Source organism: Schistosoma mansoni, chromosome W (assembly GCF_000237925.1).
Source record: "Schistosoma mansoni strain Puerto Rico chromosome W, complete genome".
Lineage (NCBI taxonomy): Eukaryota > Metazoa > Platyhelminthes > Trematoda > Strigeidida > Schistosomatidae > Schistosoma > Schistosoma mansoni.
This window is the reverse complement of record NC_031502.1, coordinates 36,216,422-36,236,175: the sequence shown is the minus strand read 5'-3', so window position 1 is coordinate 36,236,175 and position 19,754 is coordinate 36,216,422. Positions and strand designations below refer to the sequence as shown.

The following is a 19,754-nucleotide window of genomic DNA, read 5'->3' as shown; positions in this document are numbered from 1 at the left end:
TGTGTGCTTAGTGACCTCGTATTTTCTGGGTGCTTGTAGAATACATTTTCTACGCCTCGTCAAGACTTATTGATCTAGTTAGCAGGGCTGGGGACAACGGATTAGAACTAGCCTATCGTGTCACTGTGTCATTGACCTTCGTTCCGTTTACCGAGTAAGGTGAACTCGTAATAGCAACAAGCATATAACACAAGAAACAAGTATTGTTGGATTTTTAGCCAGTGAGTTATTGTCTAACTCTTAGTATACAAATATGTCAACAGTTTTTGAGATGAAGCTTAGATTCACATATACAAACTCGTGAAAGTTGTCTGACATTAAAAATAATTATGCACAATGCGCAACAAACTGATGATTGTACTATGGATGAACACTTGAGGACTTAAGAAAAAATGAATTCATGATACAATTCCCTCTCAATAAATCAGCTTTGACACTTTTATTGGTAAATACTTTAAATTTAATATTTTTTATTGCAGCGTAATAATTATTTTCTAATCAAATAAAAATAATGAGTACCTGATAAATTAATAAACGAATAAGCTGCAAGATAAGTGTACCAGCTTCAGGGCATATGGATTGACTTGAATGTTGATTGACAATTGATCCTGGTAAATTATTGCCTACAAATGTAGATGGTAATGTAGACATTAATGAATGAGACATAAGCGATGTATTTACATTTGTATTCCTCGAAGGAATTACAGGTGATTTTGATATCATTGAATTAATATTTGGAACAGTAGTAGGAGATACATTACCTGGACGATTTCCACTAGATTTAATAACATTAGAAGATGAAACGAATGATGTAGAACGAGTTGAACGATTAGTTTTAACTGGTGAACCAACAGAATTTACTACCTCATGTTTTAATATTGTGGGTGAGATACAATTGTTTTCACAAGCAATGAAGGAATAAAATGTATCGAAATCAAACTAGAAATACAATGAAACAGAAGAGAAAAAACAAAGGTATAAATAAAAGGAATACAAACAAAAAAATGATACTTATGCAAACATTATTAGGAAAATAAAAATTATTTGTCAATAATAAATTTCATAGACTGATACATACAAAAATAACACATCGTAGGATATTTAGATTAGTTTCTTTTTCCATAATCATTTATTATATACCCCGTCGACTTCAATATCACTTCGCATTGCCAATATGCAAGATAAATATTGAAATAACTTTTAACTCAACTTCCATGGGGAAATAAAATTGTTCAATATATTAATAGTTAGATTAAAATGTACTACAATGTACTACAAGTTGATGTTCACTCCGAGATAACGCGGCGTTTAAAGCAAAAGGTACTGTGTTGAGGCGCCAGAGTAAACATCAACTTTAAGATGCAATTAAATACATGTGGCGAGTCCCAAATGGGATGAAACGCGCTTCTCGAATTACGTTGTTAGCCATTATCTGTCTCCGCTTAAAATGCATGTAACTTAAAGCAATATCGAGGCAATCTACACAGTATAAACATATGTCAACAAGAGACCAATCAACTTCAGTCCTAAAGATTTAAACAACCAATACAAAAAAGAATTTGAGGCAGAACTGTTTTCAGAACGTGATCTTTTGAAGAGATAAGAGAAAAATTTAAAATTATGAACAATTATAATGGTTAAGCCATTTTACTGATCAATTACGATTACTAAGTAGATTTTAAATGAAATGACTTTGATACTACTTATTACTCATAGGAAATTAATCTAAACAAATAAATAACTCTACCTATAAAAACAAATGAAAATTGTACTATAAAAATCACTACGAACTAGTATACAAACAAATCATAATATTATCATAATGTATCATTGAGAACAAGAGCTAATGTTAAGTAATTCTCGATAACTTTTTGGTAAAAAGCAGCTCGAATAATCACATATTTGATGTACGGTGAGGCGATTGAACTATCATTGACTGGATAGAAATCACTTACCTTTAACAAATATGTATTATCTTGTTAACATTGCATAAAAAGGAAATATCAAGTCATTTTGTACAGCTTTCACTCCTAATCTATCAAAAGAATTCATACAACTTCAATTACTTAGTCGAATAAGTGTGATTCTGACCAAGTAAATACATGAAGTCACTACAATAATAAACAATATAAGTTTAATTGATGAATTTGTTCTCTCAATGTTTATACTAAAAAGCAGACATCTAAGAGAAAAACTACCAGACATGTGACTTTTCACGAGAAGGAACCATTATCTTATTTGAAGTTGGTTACATTCTTTCGTTCATATTAAATTACCAGTAGTTATTCAAACGGATACAACTATTTTTTTCTTAATTAGATGACACACTTCATAATTTTATTTGACTGTTTATCTCTCTAACAAGCTATCCAAATTATTGATTACGCAACAGTAGCAGTTATAACTATTTCAACAAGCAAAATAAATATTCGTAGACAAAATATTACAAACATTGTACACTATTTATGTTTTTACCTTAACATTTTTCGGCATACATCGTACTGGAATTTTTAGTAGTAAAGCAAATAGAAATAGAAATGTTTCAATTAAATTTAAATGATACGGTAGTAATATTTGCAGTATAGTGAAACCTGGTTGTTGACATGTGGATAATTTCAGATCACGAAGAGCCGCAGTATAACGAAGTGGAGGTTTACGTTTTATTAAACTTTTGGAATTATCTAATAAAAAAAGAGAAAAGAGTTATTAAACAGTAGAATATAGAACTGATTAGTGAAAAACGAAGTGTCGAAGAAAGTAAGTATTACCACACAAGGTAATCAGTGTATGCATGTTTAATTATAAGAAAATGCATGCCTGCAGATATCTTGTGTTGCACTGAATGACATTTCTCCTATTAAATACTTCGAATCAGCAAACGAATCCTAGGATAATGCGTACGCAAAATATGGATAAAATTAGACATTTTAAGACGGTAACGATATCAGAAATAAAATCGGATGAAAGATACTAGAAAATCTACTAGAGGGATTTAATAAATCATTTCGATATTGTCATTATCACAACCTTTGTTATTTATACACGTAAATTTAGTACAAATTGGCACCGAGAATTAGATGTACGGCGCAAATAACATTGTGAAGAAAGGGGGGGAGAAAAGGAAGGAAATGGAGTACAATCGAAAGGAAAATAGAAGAAAAATGACGGAACAAGGATAGTATATACGAAAAGCTACACTCCAGTTAACAATTCAACCAAGAAAGACTTCTCTCAGTTAAGAAAGATCCCTTCATTTTGAAAAGAATGTAAGACAAAACTAAATTAGGATAATCGTTGGCTTCTGTTCTGAGTTATGTTTGACAGCATCTCAAGCAAGTGAGGAGTCGTTCTGGACTCACAGATCTCATTCATACACAGATTTTATAAACCAACCACCTCATCCCAAGGGTTGGCTAACAATGCATGATGTGGATGTCGCCAGAATGGCAATCGTGATATACATCCAAGCCAACGTAACTGGTGGATAGATAGTGAAAAATTTATTGACAGCAAATCCGAGAATAAATGAAAAAATCAGTATTTAAGAAAAACAAGATATTAAGACTTTCCAATCGCTACAAGATAACAGGAGGCATTTCGTAAAATTTCTTCCTCTAACATTTAAGTTACGTGTAAAATAGTCGTCATTGACTGTTGTGAAGACCCACAGTAATAAATTCATTTTCAAAATACATTATGATGTACCGTTGAAGTAACTTAATAAGAACACGGCAAACGTCTATTAAGCTTATATCCTCAAAGGATATCAACTTATCATAAGATATAACTTCGAAATTAGACAAGATATAGATACCATTAAGCGAAATAACCAAAACACAAACTATATGAAAGGTGTATTCGAAATTAATAACCATGATCACTATCGGACGTAATCATGGAAACGAGAAACGCAAATTAGATAGCTTATATATTTCATGCAATAATAAGTTGGATATATATATATATATATATATATATATATATATATATATATATATATATATATATATATATATAGTATGATCTGAATGAACCACTGGTGTACTTCTGACTTTGATTTATTTAAAATCGATCATACATCATGCTACTAGAATCACTTATTAATTCTCTGAAATCTTAAACATATTATTTTTATTTATTTAACCCAAGTTTGTTGTATTAGACATGTAATTGTGAATAATGGATAAAACACAAAAGAATTCGATCCAGTTGACTGGTCAACATGAGTTAGTAACTTAAATTACAACTTCAACAACAGTGTCAACCACATTTGTGCTATACTTTATCTAAAATAACATACCAATTAATAGACCATGCCGTTTCTTTAATAAAATCTCACATCCACGTAACCATCGTCCAGCAGGACATCCTAGTCGAAAAGCAATTACACAATCATTCTCTAAACATTTTTGAAGATTATTTGTAGTGGGAAATGATTCATTGGATGAAGAATCAGCATTTGTTTCCATATGTGTTAGAATAAATGATAAATTTTGTTGTAATACTGTAGAATTCGAAGTGATTGAATGACCAGGATTTAAAATTATTAATAATAATAAATGTAATGCGTAGGAAATAGTAGATGAATGTATATGTGGGCGTAACAGTAAATAGAACCAATCAAAACCCACTGCTCCTAATAATTCACTACAAAATCTAAAAGCAAGAAAATTAATTGAGAAAATATGAAAAAACAGAGTTATCGGTAGGTTGTATTTGTTACAAACAGGTCATAGTTGGGGTATCATCGATAAATAGAGAGCACTAGATAGTTGTTTTGTTCGTGAAGTATGTACTCACGGACGCCCCCACGTATCAAATCCAAAACCTTCAGGTCTCGAGCTACATACTTAGCTGTCCTTGAGGGAGTAATAGGGTGTAAAGTTGAAGAGTGCTATACTTGAACGTAATAGCTGTCTAATGATTCATGATTTTCAATAGTACGCTAAATGAGGTCAGTCCGAGATGAACACTACATACAAAATTCAACAGTATTTTAAGAATGAACACAACAATATTCATAAATCGATGAATTAACGAAAAAACCTATTGCAACAATTTGATGAACCCAATGTGAATTCTTAACTGTCCACTTGATTTTGTAGTGATAAACAATTCAGATAGATTATACATTTACTTTTAAAAACAATCATGTGAACAATTTTTGGCCTGATAAATTAAAAGTGAACAAAGACTTAAATAAACAACTCATATAACAAAACCATCTGGTCAAATGACCATGATTGAAAGATAATTCTAGTTAACAGGTCAATATTGATAAATTTTAAAAGTGAGGATAAGAAATTTATTTAGCATCATACAGATTCACGCCAAAACTATTCCTTTCAAAGAAAATATGTACAATCTATATTCCCACAGTAAAACTGTGAAAAAAACGTTTAACAATACGGTGACAATATCACAATAAAATTCCAATAATCTGCTTTAAATCAATAACTAATTGTACACATAATATTATCTTCAAAAACTATAAACTTATCGACTACCATATTATAATCAAATTCAATCCATCACACTGAAAACCATTCCAAGATATTCTATTAGTTATTCATGAATGTAGAATTATGAAACTAATTAATACTACTCAATTGAATATATTTTGCTGATACAGAAATTTCTTAGCTGTTATTTCTTGTCATATATGATCAAATTATCATCGTCAAAAGTAGCAAATTAATAATAAAATACTACAGTTATACATTATTCGTTCCTGTAATTATGACTTTGCATTAACAATGTTATTTATTTTTACTATGAACATTATGCGCAAAGGTACTTGGATGTATTTAATGTAGAAAAAGGGTGAGGATAAACTCCACTCTCATTCACAATTTTTACATTACAATTGGCAAGCAATCAAAATGAAGTGGGAATAATTTGCACTATCGTAATTCATAATGCATGACATATTTCCTTCTCTGTCGTTTTTACTGGCTCACATAAAAAATGTAAAGTGTTCTACAACAAAAATGTAAGTCCATCATGTTACAGACGTGCTGAAAGCAGTGCATTCAGTCATGATGGAAGAAAACTTACAACATAGCAAAATTCAAACCTCGAACTGATTCTGTAATGTAAATTATTCCAAAATGTTTACAATAACCCAGTGGCTAAATAAACGAAAACATAACCGTAAATATTGATTACCATATACCTAGATCACTTGACAACGTGGAGTTTATTCCCAGCCAAAAAAGCCCAGGCAGGTATTATGTGCTTTCTTACATATTGAAAAACATTATGAAGATTATAAGCAAAGATAGATGATGGCTAGCAGTGGAATCCATTATGAGCGTCTCGTCCCATTTGGGACTCTTCATCTACATACACCTGCATCTCAAAGTTTGAATTCACCCCATTGCACAGGCTAGTGGCCATCAGGACTAAGTAGCTAAGTGGGAAACGCGATGGCATTTGAAGTGAACGGTACTGGTTTGAAGTCCAAAAGTAAACATCAATCCTCGGATGTAGGTATATCCAACTGAAGAGTCCCAAACAAGACAAAACGCGAATCCTGGATTCCACCGCCTGCCACCATCCATTTTTAACTATAATGCTTGTGAATTACTGGCAATATCAAGGCAATCTGCACAGTACGAGCATATGCAAATAAGAGACTGATCAATTGCAGTCCCAAATATCAATAGGAAGATTCAAACAAACAGTACAAAATGGATTATAGAGATTCTTAATTAAACTAGATAGATATATAAACGAAATCAGTATGATGCAACATTTAGATAGTAAGAGCTATCTGTAGTAATGCTAATCAATAATAAATTATTATTTGAACCTAAAAAGCATGATACATCAACTTTCATCTGTTTAAAAAGACTCAGAATGTCGCTTTTTTCTCTGTGTCTTTTGAAGCAAAACCTAGAATTATCAAATAATTTGATTTTTATATCAGGACGAGGATTGAAGGAATGGCAACTCCCAGAACTAATTTATGGATTTTTATTATTAGAAATATCCTTTTTGCATAATCATGTTTATGGTGTGATATAGTTCGGTCTATTTGTATACAAACTGCGTCCTTTTTAAATATAATGTAGAGGAGGCTGGTTTCTGACTTCTGAACTCTAGGGCAGGGCAGTGAGAAGCTACAGAATTGTGAACCAATAGGAACCACTTGTTGACTCAAGGCTAATGTCTCTGGTCAAACGTGTATCGGCAAAATCCGAGACACTAAGCCGTAGAGTAAATCAATAACGTGAAATGGGCCAAACTAGAATCCCGATTCATATTGCTGATTTGTCACATGATATCAGTCAGAGATCACCAAGACATAGTAGTAATAACTAAATTTTCGTTGATTAAAGTGATATAGAATACAACAATAATTAGTAACTTAAACATCAGATCATTTTACAGCATCATCAGTAAGGGTTTGATTTATGTCTTTGTTGATATTAAGGACTGAATTTGACCATCCTTTTTTGACAAATATGTATTCCGTCTCAACGTGATCGCCAACACTGGGATAGAAGTACATCCAATTTGCAAAACTCAAACAGGAAGAAATGGGTGCACTGGATTGCGCTGCTAGCCGTAATCAATTTGTTATAAATTATTTGATGTCATAAATGAGTATTTGAACAAATTGTTAACATTACCACCAATTATTGAATGTTTGTAAACTAATTAATTAAATAGTTTCCATAGGCTGAACGATATCGGTTACTAATATGAACAATATTTATTACATATGCAGCTTTCCCAGTACACACATGATAAAGACTATGAATATGGTGCATTTCTTCCATTAATATTATTGAATCAATATTTACTGACAAGAATTTTGATTAGGACTAGATATATAGCCTTTAATGTCTCGTTCTGATCCCTAAATAACAAAAGTATTATCAATGTCTTATTTATTTATTTTTGATTAGAATCATCCAAGGAACTATCGTGAACAATTGATTAATAGGAAAATATAGAAATTGAAACCACCTAATACATACTTTGAACACAATGATATATATAAATGGAATACTCGTATACGTCGATTCATCTTTTATTTTACCCTAAATCAAGCCTAACTTACCTTGGTTTAATGAAGTTACTTACCAATTTTATAATACTATTTCCTTTTCTGTACTATCGAAGTATCCACCCTATATGAATGAGATATTTTGCCTCTTCATGATTGATTAGTTTCTAGCATTATCCATCCAGGATAAAGTTAGTGCTGATATTAATGTACGATTTGTGTTTTTCCCATTGTATTACTCCTATTTCGCTATTCCCTAGCTGAAAGCAATTTTGTTTGGATTCAATACCTTTTGATTGGACTTCCTTGAATTAATCGATTTGAACTGTTCCATTTTTTGATGCGCTTTCCGTTTGTTGAAAACACTTATTATTCATGACAATTTTGACTATTCACAACTGAGTTAAATAAAATGGGCTATCCGACAAGGTAGAATCGCGTTCTTCCGTTGCAAGAAACATCATTGTTCTTTGACAACCTAATTGTATCCGGTTTCAGAAATATAAATTAACCACACAACCCATTTCCTGAAACTGTACAGCCACACATTTTCTACTGAATTGTTGCTCTCTGACTACATTAACTTGTACAGACTGCGGTTCGAGAAGTCGAACGTATCTAGATGATATATATATATATAAATGCATTCAATAGGCAATTGGGTATAAGCCACACTCTAAATATGAAAGCTAATAATACTTCCCATCTGCCTTAAGCAAAGTAGGTCAAGCAGAGTCCGAAACTAGAACCTAATGCCTAAAGATCATACACCTTTATCACTGAGCATATGTTACAACATTCACTAAAAAGAAAATAAGTGAAAAGTAAACGAATGCTTTATTTAGTTTAGTACTGTCCTCTACTATAAATTAATTCAATAATCTTACCTTTCATTTATGCCATTTGTTTCTGTAATCAGATGAATCAGTGATTCTAAACAACGATTCCTCAAGATAATAAGATATCTTAACAATTCAGTAGATACTATGAAAAGAAAGGTAGAGAAAATATATATCTTCAATTAAAACAGAAAAACAGGTAGATTAATGGCAATCCTAAAATGAATGGATTAATAAAATTGAAAAACAAAACAAAGGATAAGTAACTGTCTTAGATAGTCTGAACCAGTTTATTGATGAATCAGTCAGTCATAAGCAATATGGAACCTGAGATATGTGTAAATTGATTCAAGTTCCCATACAATGTGATCTAAAGTACTCTCTGAGATGTATGCTCGGTTGTCACTCCTCGGTCCCTCATGACATGAAAAAATGCTGATTCACCAGGTGTTTGAAAAGAAAACTAGACTAATAGGTGTTCACCAGCGGCGACGGTAATCCATGAGGCAAGGGTAAAATATAATACTTTTAGAGCCGGCTTGTTCTAACCACCCCCCGTTCGACTATGGGAAAAAAGAATCGCTGTACATTCTAGTTGTCTGACAGAAACATCTTAATGCCATCGCACCTCAATACAGTCAGCAGTACAGAGTTACTTTCGATTTTTACGTTTCCGCTTCTAGCCTCTCTTTTACATGATCGACACCCCTAACATGGTAGGAATTTAAACATGACTGTTCCAGCCAATATACATCGATCGAGTGATCAAAATAGGTAATCCAGGCCACCAAGTCCTGGTAACAACTTCGATCATGTATTGGTTTGAATATCATAGGAAGCTTCCTCTATTTAGCGAACATCTCTTGCTGATAATTATCAACGAAAATTGTTATCAGGTTTCATAACGTTAGCAGATTACTTTTAACTGTTCAATATAAATATGACTAATCAGTTAAAAGTAAGGAAAATATTACTCTACGCATGATGAGTTAATTGAAATAATAGTCAATATAAAAATACTACTTCAAAAGTGTTCATCAGACTAATTATAATGGAATACTAGCAACATGAAAACAATTTCAAAATAAGTACATCTGTCTAGTTATAAATAAGAGTAAATTTATTGTTTATAACTTTTATCTTGTTTTCGAACAACAGAATCAATATAATTCAACTTGATCAACACAATAAATGATCAATATTTTCAAAAACACAGTTACACTATTAGTAACTATCATGATTAGTTTTTGACGAGAAAACAAAATGAATTCCAGTGAATTCTAATCACTTTTATTTATAATTTAAACTTTGTACACTTCTTGTATTGATGATAATATATTCAAAATGCTCTCTTTTCTTACAATATAATCTTAGAAATCATTTTAGAAAGCTACAAAGTATACTACTGTCAACACTGTTTTTCAACATTTAATTGAAATGAAGTCACATTTAAAGCTACATTTATAAATTAAACAGATGAGAATTAGACATAAATATTGAACGTAACATCCTGTTATCAAAAGGAAAAAAGTGCTAAAGTTGGTATTTCCTCAGTTTTATTTGATGGATTTTATTATTTATTTATTTAAACATATAAACATTGGTACAAGGAGACACTAAATATATATGCACTACATAAATCATTCAATTTGTGTGACCACTGGGATACTTCCCGGGCGCCGAAAACCGAGGTAGGTGGTTTTCTTAGAGAGCCACTCCCAGAGCCTTCGACCTAGAGGTCTAATCCACAAGACATGAGATAGATGTAAGGAGATGCAGATCCATGGTAGCCGGTGACCATTAATTGGTTCATACGCCATTTGTTCCCACAGAACCCTGGAGCACATGTGAACCATTGGTTCGGAATCAGGGTTTTTCAACTCCCTTAACTGGAAATTCCGTGTCCGCTAACCCGGTTAAGGCACCGGGCATTCACTTTTCTTTCTCTCAACTTCGTAAACAACACCCCCGCCGCGAGAAGGCAGTGAATAGATATAATGACAGTTTATTATTTGAAAAACTGACCACTGCATCGTGAAAATAATAAAGACAAAAAATGAATAAATATCTAACAGGTTATATACAATAGATAGAACCACAACGACGGTTCGATAGGTGAGGAAAAAAGGTAGAAATTATAGTGAAATATTCATGAATATGTTTGACGCACCATAAATTATAATACTGATAAAGAGAGCTCAGCTTGATCAGTAAAATTACATCAGCACTAAACAACTAGACAAACACAACATTGACGACTATTCATTGATCACTTAACTATAAATATCTACCCTACAGAAGGTCGTTCGCTGCCTGAATACTGTAAAACTGGGTGAAATAGGCGCATCAGTTCCCTAAATATTACAAGCAAGCCTTGTTATAAAGTCACAAATAGAGCATAACCTAGTTCCATAGTTTACAGTCAACTGCCTCTTAAACACCTGACAATTGAAATTGAATTAAACAATGTGAGGAATCTATTGATAAAAAGAAAAAAACTTACGCATAAGCACCCCATCAGAACCATCAGCATTTGATGTTTGTATATACGATTGATCAAGAGAAATAAGCGTTTCATTTGTTTGTGAATTAGTCGGTAAAGTCCAAACAATTAATTGACAAAATCTAATGAGAAAAATAATGAGTGTTGTTATATATAAATGGTATTTATTTTGAGGTAGTTTCACAAGTTTTTTTATCTTACAGATGTAGACAAAAGGCCATTCGAATGGCATATAAATAATAAAATCGATCAGGGTTTATGTATCTTTGATGTCCATAAATTATTTTCATATAACTGCACTTATCATCGACTTTGACGAATTTCCTCCAAACGTAATTGCAACAAAAACACCCAAAAAATTATCAGGTATTACAAACGCTTTATTGAATCCAGAAAAAAAGTGTATTTGTACTCGATAAACAAATTTTCGTAACAAGAATGAAGTGAGAAAATAGACTATCAACTTTTAAAAATTCATAAACTATAAAAATCACAAAAATGGCTGATAGAACAATAAAAGTTCAACTCTGTTTTGGTTAAGTCAAAGAAATCAATGATAACAAACTGAGGAAAAAGTATAATCAATTCCCATAAAAACAAGTAGTCAATGTGAATGTATCCATCTATGGACAGTTAATCTCATTCAAAGTATTATCATTGAAATAAGTTATTTTTACATTTGTATAGGATCTACTACCACTTAAAACTATTTCGTAATCAAAAATTTAAGCTATTAATTTGATCATACACTAGACTATTTGAAACATATTTGAAACCTTGAAATGCACAAAGAACGTTCATGTACCGTATTAATCTGTTAGAATGTAGATACTAAAAAGAAGATTAATATGCCTGAATAAAGTACCTAAGTGTAGGAAGCATAATTTGATTTAAGAAAAAAAGATACTATATATTTTTACATAATATTCTAACATAATCATAGTGAAACATACTGCTAATATTAGCTAATATCTGAGAATAATTAAGCATATGTAAGTGATAACAGCATGACTGAATATTTATTCACTAAATAATATTCACGTTTCGTTAAATTAAAACACGTGGGATAATAATGTGTGTTCTAGGAAAACCCTAAAAATGATTCCTTACGATTTAGTTGAGAAACAGCATTATGTAATGTCATTGCACGGCAAGTATATATGGTTTTCAACGCCTTCACAAACTAGCACTCTGAATAGTTGTGAAAGAAACTGAATAAATCTAAGGGTTTCATACAGACGAACAGTTTTTGAACGGAATAAAATGATCAGATAGAATCGAGTTATTTAAATAACTTTTAAATATAATCTTTTTTATCAGTCACAGTGAGCTATTTCCGTAGACCGTGACTTCCTATATTGATTCAATGCACAGATTTTCAAATTTCATGTATTATCGATAGGTATGTAGTACCTCAAAGGCTAAGAAGTTTCCTTGAGACCTGACTGGGGCTGATGTTCAGAAAATAACAACTTTTCTGAAAACGAAATAAACTGGATTTTACCACAAACGTTTATAATTTTCGATAAATGCCTTATTTTTAAACATTAGATGGCTATGAATAAAGTGAATAATTGTTTTCTCAAAAAAGTAATAAATTTTCGCTGATTTGTAATTACATATGGACGGCAGGAAATAGTCAGCGATTGGCTGCATTTTAATTTTTTAACATATCATCATATTAAATTGCTTTTCATAAACTTTCACAAGCAAATCTCCTTCTCAATCAAGATAACCAATATAGAGTTATATGATAGATATATTTGGTTATATTTTTCCGTTTTTTTTTTGTTATTGTGAGTCCTATATGATAGATTATGTTTTTATCATCAGAAAATATAAATCATTGTTCACTTATATTTACTCTACACGGTCATTGTTATTCTCCTTATGAGTTTTGAAGTTAGTAAGAGAAATTATATATATATATATATATATATATATATATATATATATAATTTAAAAATAATTAAAGTGCAGCCTGATCGCTTGATTATTGACTTTCCCGTATATCCGCTACTCACTCTATTCGTTATCTAAGAAATAACTCACAATCATATAAAATTGACTGAATATTTGTATATAAATGGAAGATTGAACTGAATAATAAAATTTCGGTCAATGAGCTTAATAGATTTGTTTTCCGATGTATATTCGTGGTGTATACTACTTATACCGACAAACATAAGTAGCACGTAACACCAGTCGGAAGTGGAAAACCTAGAAGCAGAAGTCTAAGAAGATCGAGTTGAAGAGAATAGAAAGAAAAATAGAAAGCAATCGTGAACTTGAACAATCATACAGAATGCGAAGTAAAAATGATGGAAATTCGCAAATGAAGTAATCAATGTATGGTCATTATATTTTACCAAGATACCATTATTTCGTATTAAAATGCATTGGTCGTCCCCACCTGTGTTCGCGTTCATTGCATGTCCAATATGGATTATTTTCATGAGTACAATATCTTTTCAGTTGTGACCGCAATGTTGCCTCAAACTTACGAAAATAATATTTTTTGAACCAATAGTGTGTATAACACTTTATCATATGAAATTAACTCATTCCATTTTCACATAAATCTTAGTTGAATGATGTGTACGCTTTCCAGCCTTGTAGTAACATGTAACTTGTCTGGACATGCCCGATATGTCAAAAACTCAGTAGTAACATAATTACCACTAATAACTCATGTACATTCCACAGATGAGACTAAAACTGAGACGAAACACACGTTCAAAAATTGCAGCCCTATATAATATCAACTTATACTACAATTCAACTAAATTGGAGAGTAGAGAATAAGAGTGATAATATACAGAACATTTTCGAATTCCTAGGACGTTTTTAATAATGAAATGAAAATTTATTTATTATTATTATTATTATTAGCTTTATTCAATATTATATTATTTGGTACAAAATCGAATTCTCAGCATAAAGTATTTCAACATGTTTACTTTTCTTATTTCTTCGTTGCTCCTGATGATAAACATTCAGTGATCGCCAGTTGGATGTCAGCAGTTCAGTCAATCGACATATGAATAATGTATATTCTTTTTGCTGCATGTTCCCAGCAAACACGACATTTCTGATTAGGCCTTTTGTAACCTTTACAGCGAAAGGTTGTACAGTTTTCAGAAACGCACCGGAACAGGTTGTGTGCTTAATAGCCATAATGATGTATTAAAACAAAAAATATTAGATAACTTGTTGAAATATATAGATGACAGGAACAGGTAGCCCTGATGTTTAAGCAGGCCGCCCGTGTATGATATGGATAATAAAATACATGTGTCTACAATATTTTATAGTGACATTACATAATATCAAACTCTAGTAGGTGATCAGTGTGATAATATATGCCCAAATATCTTGCTTCACAATATCCCAGTTTTTTAATGATAAACAATTGTAATGAAAATAGTTCAGTGGTATGTCTACAGCCAAACAGAGTCGAAACCATTGAGGAAGACTGGAAAAGAATTTGTGATTTTCCATGCATATACCAATCACAAAGCGATTTCCTAACTATTAGACCATAGGCACCACAGTAGGTTGTTCCTGATGGTGTCTGGCCCGCATCAACAACCGATTGTGGCAGAGAACAAATCAGCTTCCAGCTGAAGAGAAAATTATACAAAGACACTATGGGGGAAAGAACATACATTTCGAAAATCATCAAACTGCATTACAAATCGAGCCCTAACATAGAATCCTGAAGGCTAAAGGAGAAGAGGCAAACCAAAGATTAGATCAAGCCGGAAATTGGGGGCAGACATCAGAGAAATAAACACCACTTGACAAAAACTAAAAAGGAGAGGCCATGACAGACTTGAATGGAGAATACTGGTCAGAGGCTGGTGCTCCATGATGGTTGACAAGCATAAGTAAGTAATACTAATAACACGTTTAAGAGTATACTAATGATTATTCTCAAGAAAATAGTAATAACAAATATAACAATTAACTAGTACAGAAAATTGCATATCAATAAACAGACACACGCGCATATATTTGGAGAGATCAATATTTACTTTGAGAAGTAGGATATAGTTTAAACTTGATACGAATTGTCATGTAGAGAAGGGAGGAATCCGGTTGCTACAGAACAACTGATGAAATTGACGTGCAAGACTATATTGTACCATATAGACGATCTACAATTTATTCTAAAGTTCATTAACCAAATTTAACACCGAAAAAAGGAAACAAAATCGATTTCAAATAATCAAATTAAAATTAAAGTAAAATAAGTAATCAATAATAATAATAAAATCTTTTTAATATTTTACCGTAAAAACCATTTTGACGATGCATATGTTGATAAACATAATTGTATAAATGAAAGACATGAATTGATGAAATTCGCTCGTCCAACAACATCAATTATTAAATGATGTCTATGATTTCCCTGTGTCCAATTGGAATGTGCATTCATTAATAGATAAATAACACGATCAAAGATCACATTCCATATAGGATGAATTATCTAGAAATTTTATTTGTTTATTTGTATAAATGAATAAATAGATGAATAAAGAAAAAAACAAAAAAAAATGAATTAGTGATTTGTTAAACAGGAGATCAGTTAATAATGATCAATGATCAAGGTTTAGTCACCTTTAGCTTTCTTTTCCCAGTTCACTTCTACATTAGCAAATATATCCTGTCAAATAGAAAGTTATATTCACCAAATGATTAAAACAGTGAGATATATTCAACAAGATCATTCATAAATGTTCTTTTATCTTATTATTATCTAGTGTCGTACAATATTACATGCATATACATAGTATACGAAATTCGGATTCCCATACTAGAATGAAACAACTGTCCCGTGTTTTTGAGATTTTAACGGTTAGCTAATTAAGACTATTCCATAATGTAGACAACAAGATTCAACAACACTCCAAATGTCTTACACTTATTCAATATAAAATGGTGTAAGAACAATAAATGGAATCTAGGCACAATTTACATGGTAGATACTCATCAGATGATAGTTCATGTGCATCATAATCGAACCAAAGGTCAAATCAATCTAACTTGGCAAATTTCTTTTCACAAAAATCAACCTTTCTTATATATAAATCTCGAAGTTATAATGTAAGAAACAGGAGTTTATGTTAGAAGCATATACATTAGGACATAGAAAAGGATGTATGTGTTCTATCATTTATGACCACACATTACTAAGAAATTACAACTCAAATTTTCCAACGTCTTCAATAATTTAATTTTTAAAGAATATATTGCCAACCTTTTAAAGATGTTTGAAACAACTAGTAAGCAAAATTGAGGATTTCAAAATATTTTTCTGAAAGAGTTGTTATTAAACGACTTAAAACTTATATTTCTATTCAGAATTAAAAGTTCATCGTCTTGTGAAGTATTAGATCACTATTGAAATCATGAGTCAATTGAAGCTAGACCACCATCGAAAACCTGGAAGCACTGGACGGCCGTTTCGTCCTATCAACTCACTGAAGACAATTAGTGAACGGTCGCTCAAAATCGTGGATTGGTTGAAGTTAGACATTAACACCGTTGGATGCCGGCTCAGTGGTCTATCGGTTAAGGGCACCGGCTCGAGACTGGTAGGTCCTGGGTTCGAATCTCGAGAGTGCGGGATCGTGGATGCGCACTGCTGGGGAGTCCCATAATAGGACAAAACGGCCGTCCAGTGCTTCCAGGTCTTCGATGGTGGTCTAGCTTCAATTGAATCATCATTTCCACAAAGCCCCCTCTGAAGTATTGAATCGTCTCATGTTAAAAGTAACTTGATACTTACACAAACCACAATAAAACAACCTTGACCTTGGTCTCATCATATGATCTTGGCTCGCATATTTCTACAGACGTTACGTAACTCTCTATACCGGTCCTAAAAAATTTGTCCAGACCTAATTTTGTTTCATCGAATAATAACTAAACAAGAAACTCTACTGTAAACCCTTAAGCACCATACCATATATTACCAATAACAGATTTCAACTGCCTTTTGATCTATTAACAAGCAATTTTTAATTCGACTACGAATGTAAGAATCTGATGAAAATCTACAAAATTTAAATGAATTTATGCTATTCTATTTTAAATGTTATTCTTAGTCAATAGAAATTTATACAAGCGAAAAATGCCTAATAATGTTAAAAATTTGCAGAGCTGACTGTGTAAAATCCAATACGGATTGAAAATTTTTTACATATGAGAAAAAATGGTTTCACAATGACATTGATTTTTTATAAACTGATCATAAAAAAGCACATAATAAGCATATATATGCTAAGAATAACAGTTTTTGTTAGAAAGCTAAAAGTAACGACATAACAGTTAATCATTTTATATACATAATTTCACAAAGCTTTGTCAGAAATTCATAAGACGAAACACTAAATATTTATGGCACAGCTCTACAATATATAAATCAAATATTTTAGTCCAGCCAGTGCGTAGCCAATTTCGCTGTATGGGAGAACATCTGATGGATGAATATCAAATCACAAAAGACACCAATCGATAACGTTGGCTAATATAAGAAGTGAGTGAATAAAAGTAAAAACTACTTCAAACTATGAATCAATCCATAAAATTAATGGGTTTCGTTGATCTGTGTAAAAAAGTGTAACCTTCTTTACAACCAAAGATAGATGGTGGCTAGTAGTAGAATCCAGGACGCGCGTTCTGACCTATTTGGGACTCGTCAGCTGGATGTACCTGAATCCTAGAGTCGATGTTCACTCAGGGACAGAATAAACAAATACCAAAAAAAGGCTCACCAATTCAGACTTATCATTACTGACTGTAGTCGAATTCGTTACATCATTTGATGACTTGTTGTTATTATTATTACTATTACCATTGTCATTAAGTGGTAAATCTGATTTTAATAATGGATTTGGTAATAGCTCAATTAAATGCGTTATAAGACTAGCTACTAATTGATAATCATCTTCAATAAAATGTGTTCTCTCATCATAACGTTGTTGTTTTTCGTGATGGTGGTGAACGATTAATTCATTATTAATTGTTTGTCCATTTATCAATGCATTACGTCGAATATGAATATCTGCATCGTTAGTTAATTCACGTTCAATACGCCATAAATCAAGATCACAGACTAAATCCTCAAAAGCTGGATGATCAACAGAGGGATACGTCTGAAAATTTGAAATAAAAAAGTACACGAACGATAAGTTACAAACAAATGCTACTTTTATTTAGAACAATCTTTTAGTGACAAGCAATGAAATTCAAAAAGCATGCTTCGTCCCAATTAAAACTCGTCAGCCGAAAGTACCTGCATATTAGTGTTGGTTTTTACACTAATACCAAACATTTTGTGAATAAACGGCAATATAGATTCGATTCCCTCAAAATACAATTATGCCAAAAGAAACTGGTCAGTTGTACACCCCGACGAAAACAACAACAGGAAGATTCAAACACTTAAAACAACATAAATTATTATCTTTAATAGGAGTTAAAACATGAAAAATGATTTGCAATGGAATATTATATGCATTTAGTTATTTTATGAATTCTCTTCAACTGCATACGATCTAGTGTTCTGGTTTAGAAAGATGAAATTAATAAAAAAAGCGACAATAAACATACAAAAAAATACAGTAGACGTTCATACAGTTAGTTATTTATATGTCAACTAATGTGAAAATTCTTGAAGAACAACTTAAAAGAGAATAAGTGCACAGATGTTTGGAAAACTGATGGCACAAGTGAAATTCTAACAGTTACAAAAACAGATTAAGAGAGAAAATTAAATAAAGCTTAGGTAAGATACGAGAAAAAAAGGTTGTAGTTTGAAAGCATAAAATTGAATGCTACGCAACAAAGCGTTGGTAACACTCGAAAAGAGTGAAAACCATTTCATCTAATCGAAACTCAATAAAAACTCAGTAGCCTCTGAAAAAGGGAATGGTTATATATCACACTCTGACTACGTGAATACTATTTTACTAACTAAATTCAGTATGCTTCCACAAGTTTCCAGAATAATAAGATTGTCCATAAACCCTTAAATACACTTGTTCACGGTGCATAAAGAAACATAAAAGCGAAGCTATTGCTCTTACTTTGCATCCTCTCTCCACAAATCCTGGTCAGGTGTACCAGAAGTTCAGATATCTCGGAAGCCAGGAAGTTATTATCAAGTGCTCTAGTACAAGACACCATCAGGTGTTTGAAACTGAGGTCACTAAGACATTGCGAGACTGACAACAACACTCTTTTGAATCTAGAGATCTAATTTCATTCCTCAAACAACGATGGTTTTACTGAAAAGCAGTATCAGAAGGGGTTTTGTGGAGATTTAGTATTTTTCATAGTAGAAAGCATGAGTCAATTGAAGCTAGACCACCATGGAAAACCTGGA

The 19,754-nt window shown here is 31.9% G+C and overlaps 1 protein-coding gene and 1 non-coding gene across 2 annotated transcripts in view; one reads left to right on the top strand and one right to left on the bottom strand.

Annotated features, from left to right (window-relative positions):
• The window catches only part of Smp_135870 (beige/beach protein-related), a gene marked incomplete at its 5' end in the record, with an annotated part of 112,583 nt that overhangs the window by 54,925 nt on the left and 37,904 nt on the right, over nt 1-19,754 (bottom strand). The window contains 5 exons of the mRNA XM_018789535.1: nt 585-939; nt 2,476-2,681; nt 4,406-4,656; nt 8,905-8,982; nt 18,152-18,497. Of these exons, the coding sequence (XP_018654969.1) occupies nt 585-939; nt 2,476-2,681; nt 4,406-4,656; nt 8,905-8,982; nt 18,152-18,497 (1,236 nt within the window). The remainder of the gene's footprint in view (nt 1-584; nt 940-2,475; nt 2,682-4,405; nt 4,657-8,904; nt 8,983-18,151; nt 18,498-19,754) is intronic.
• On the top strand, nt 16,920-16,991 carry Smp_tRNA_01577_Pseudo_CGA.1.1. Its single transcript has one exon. It is a non-coding gene (tRNA).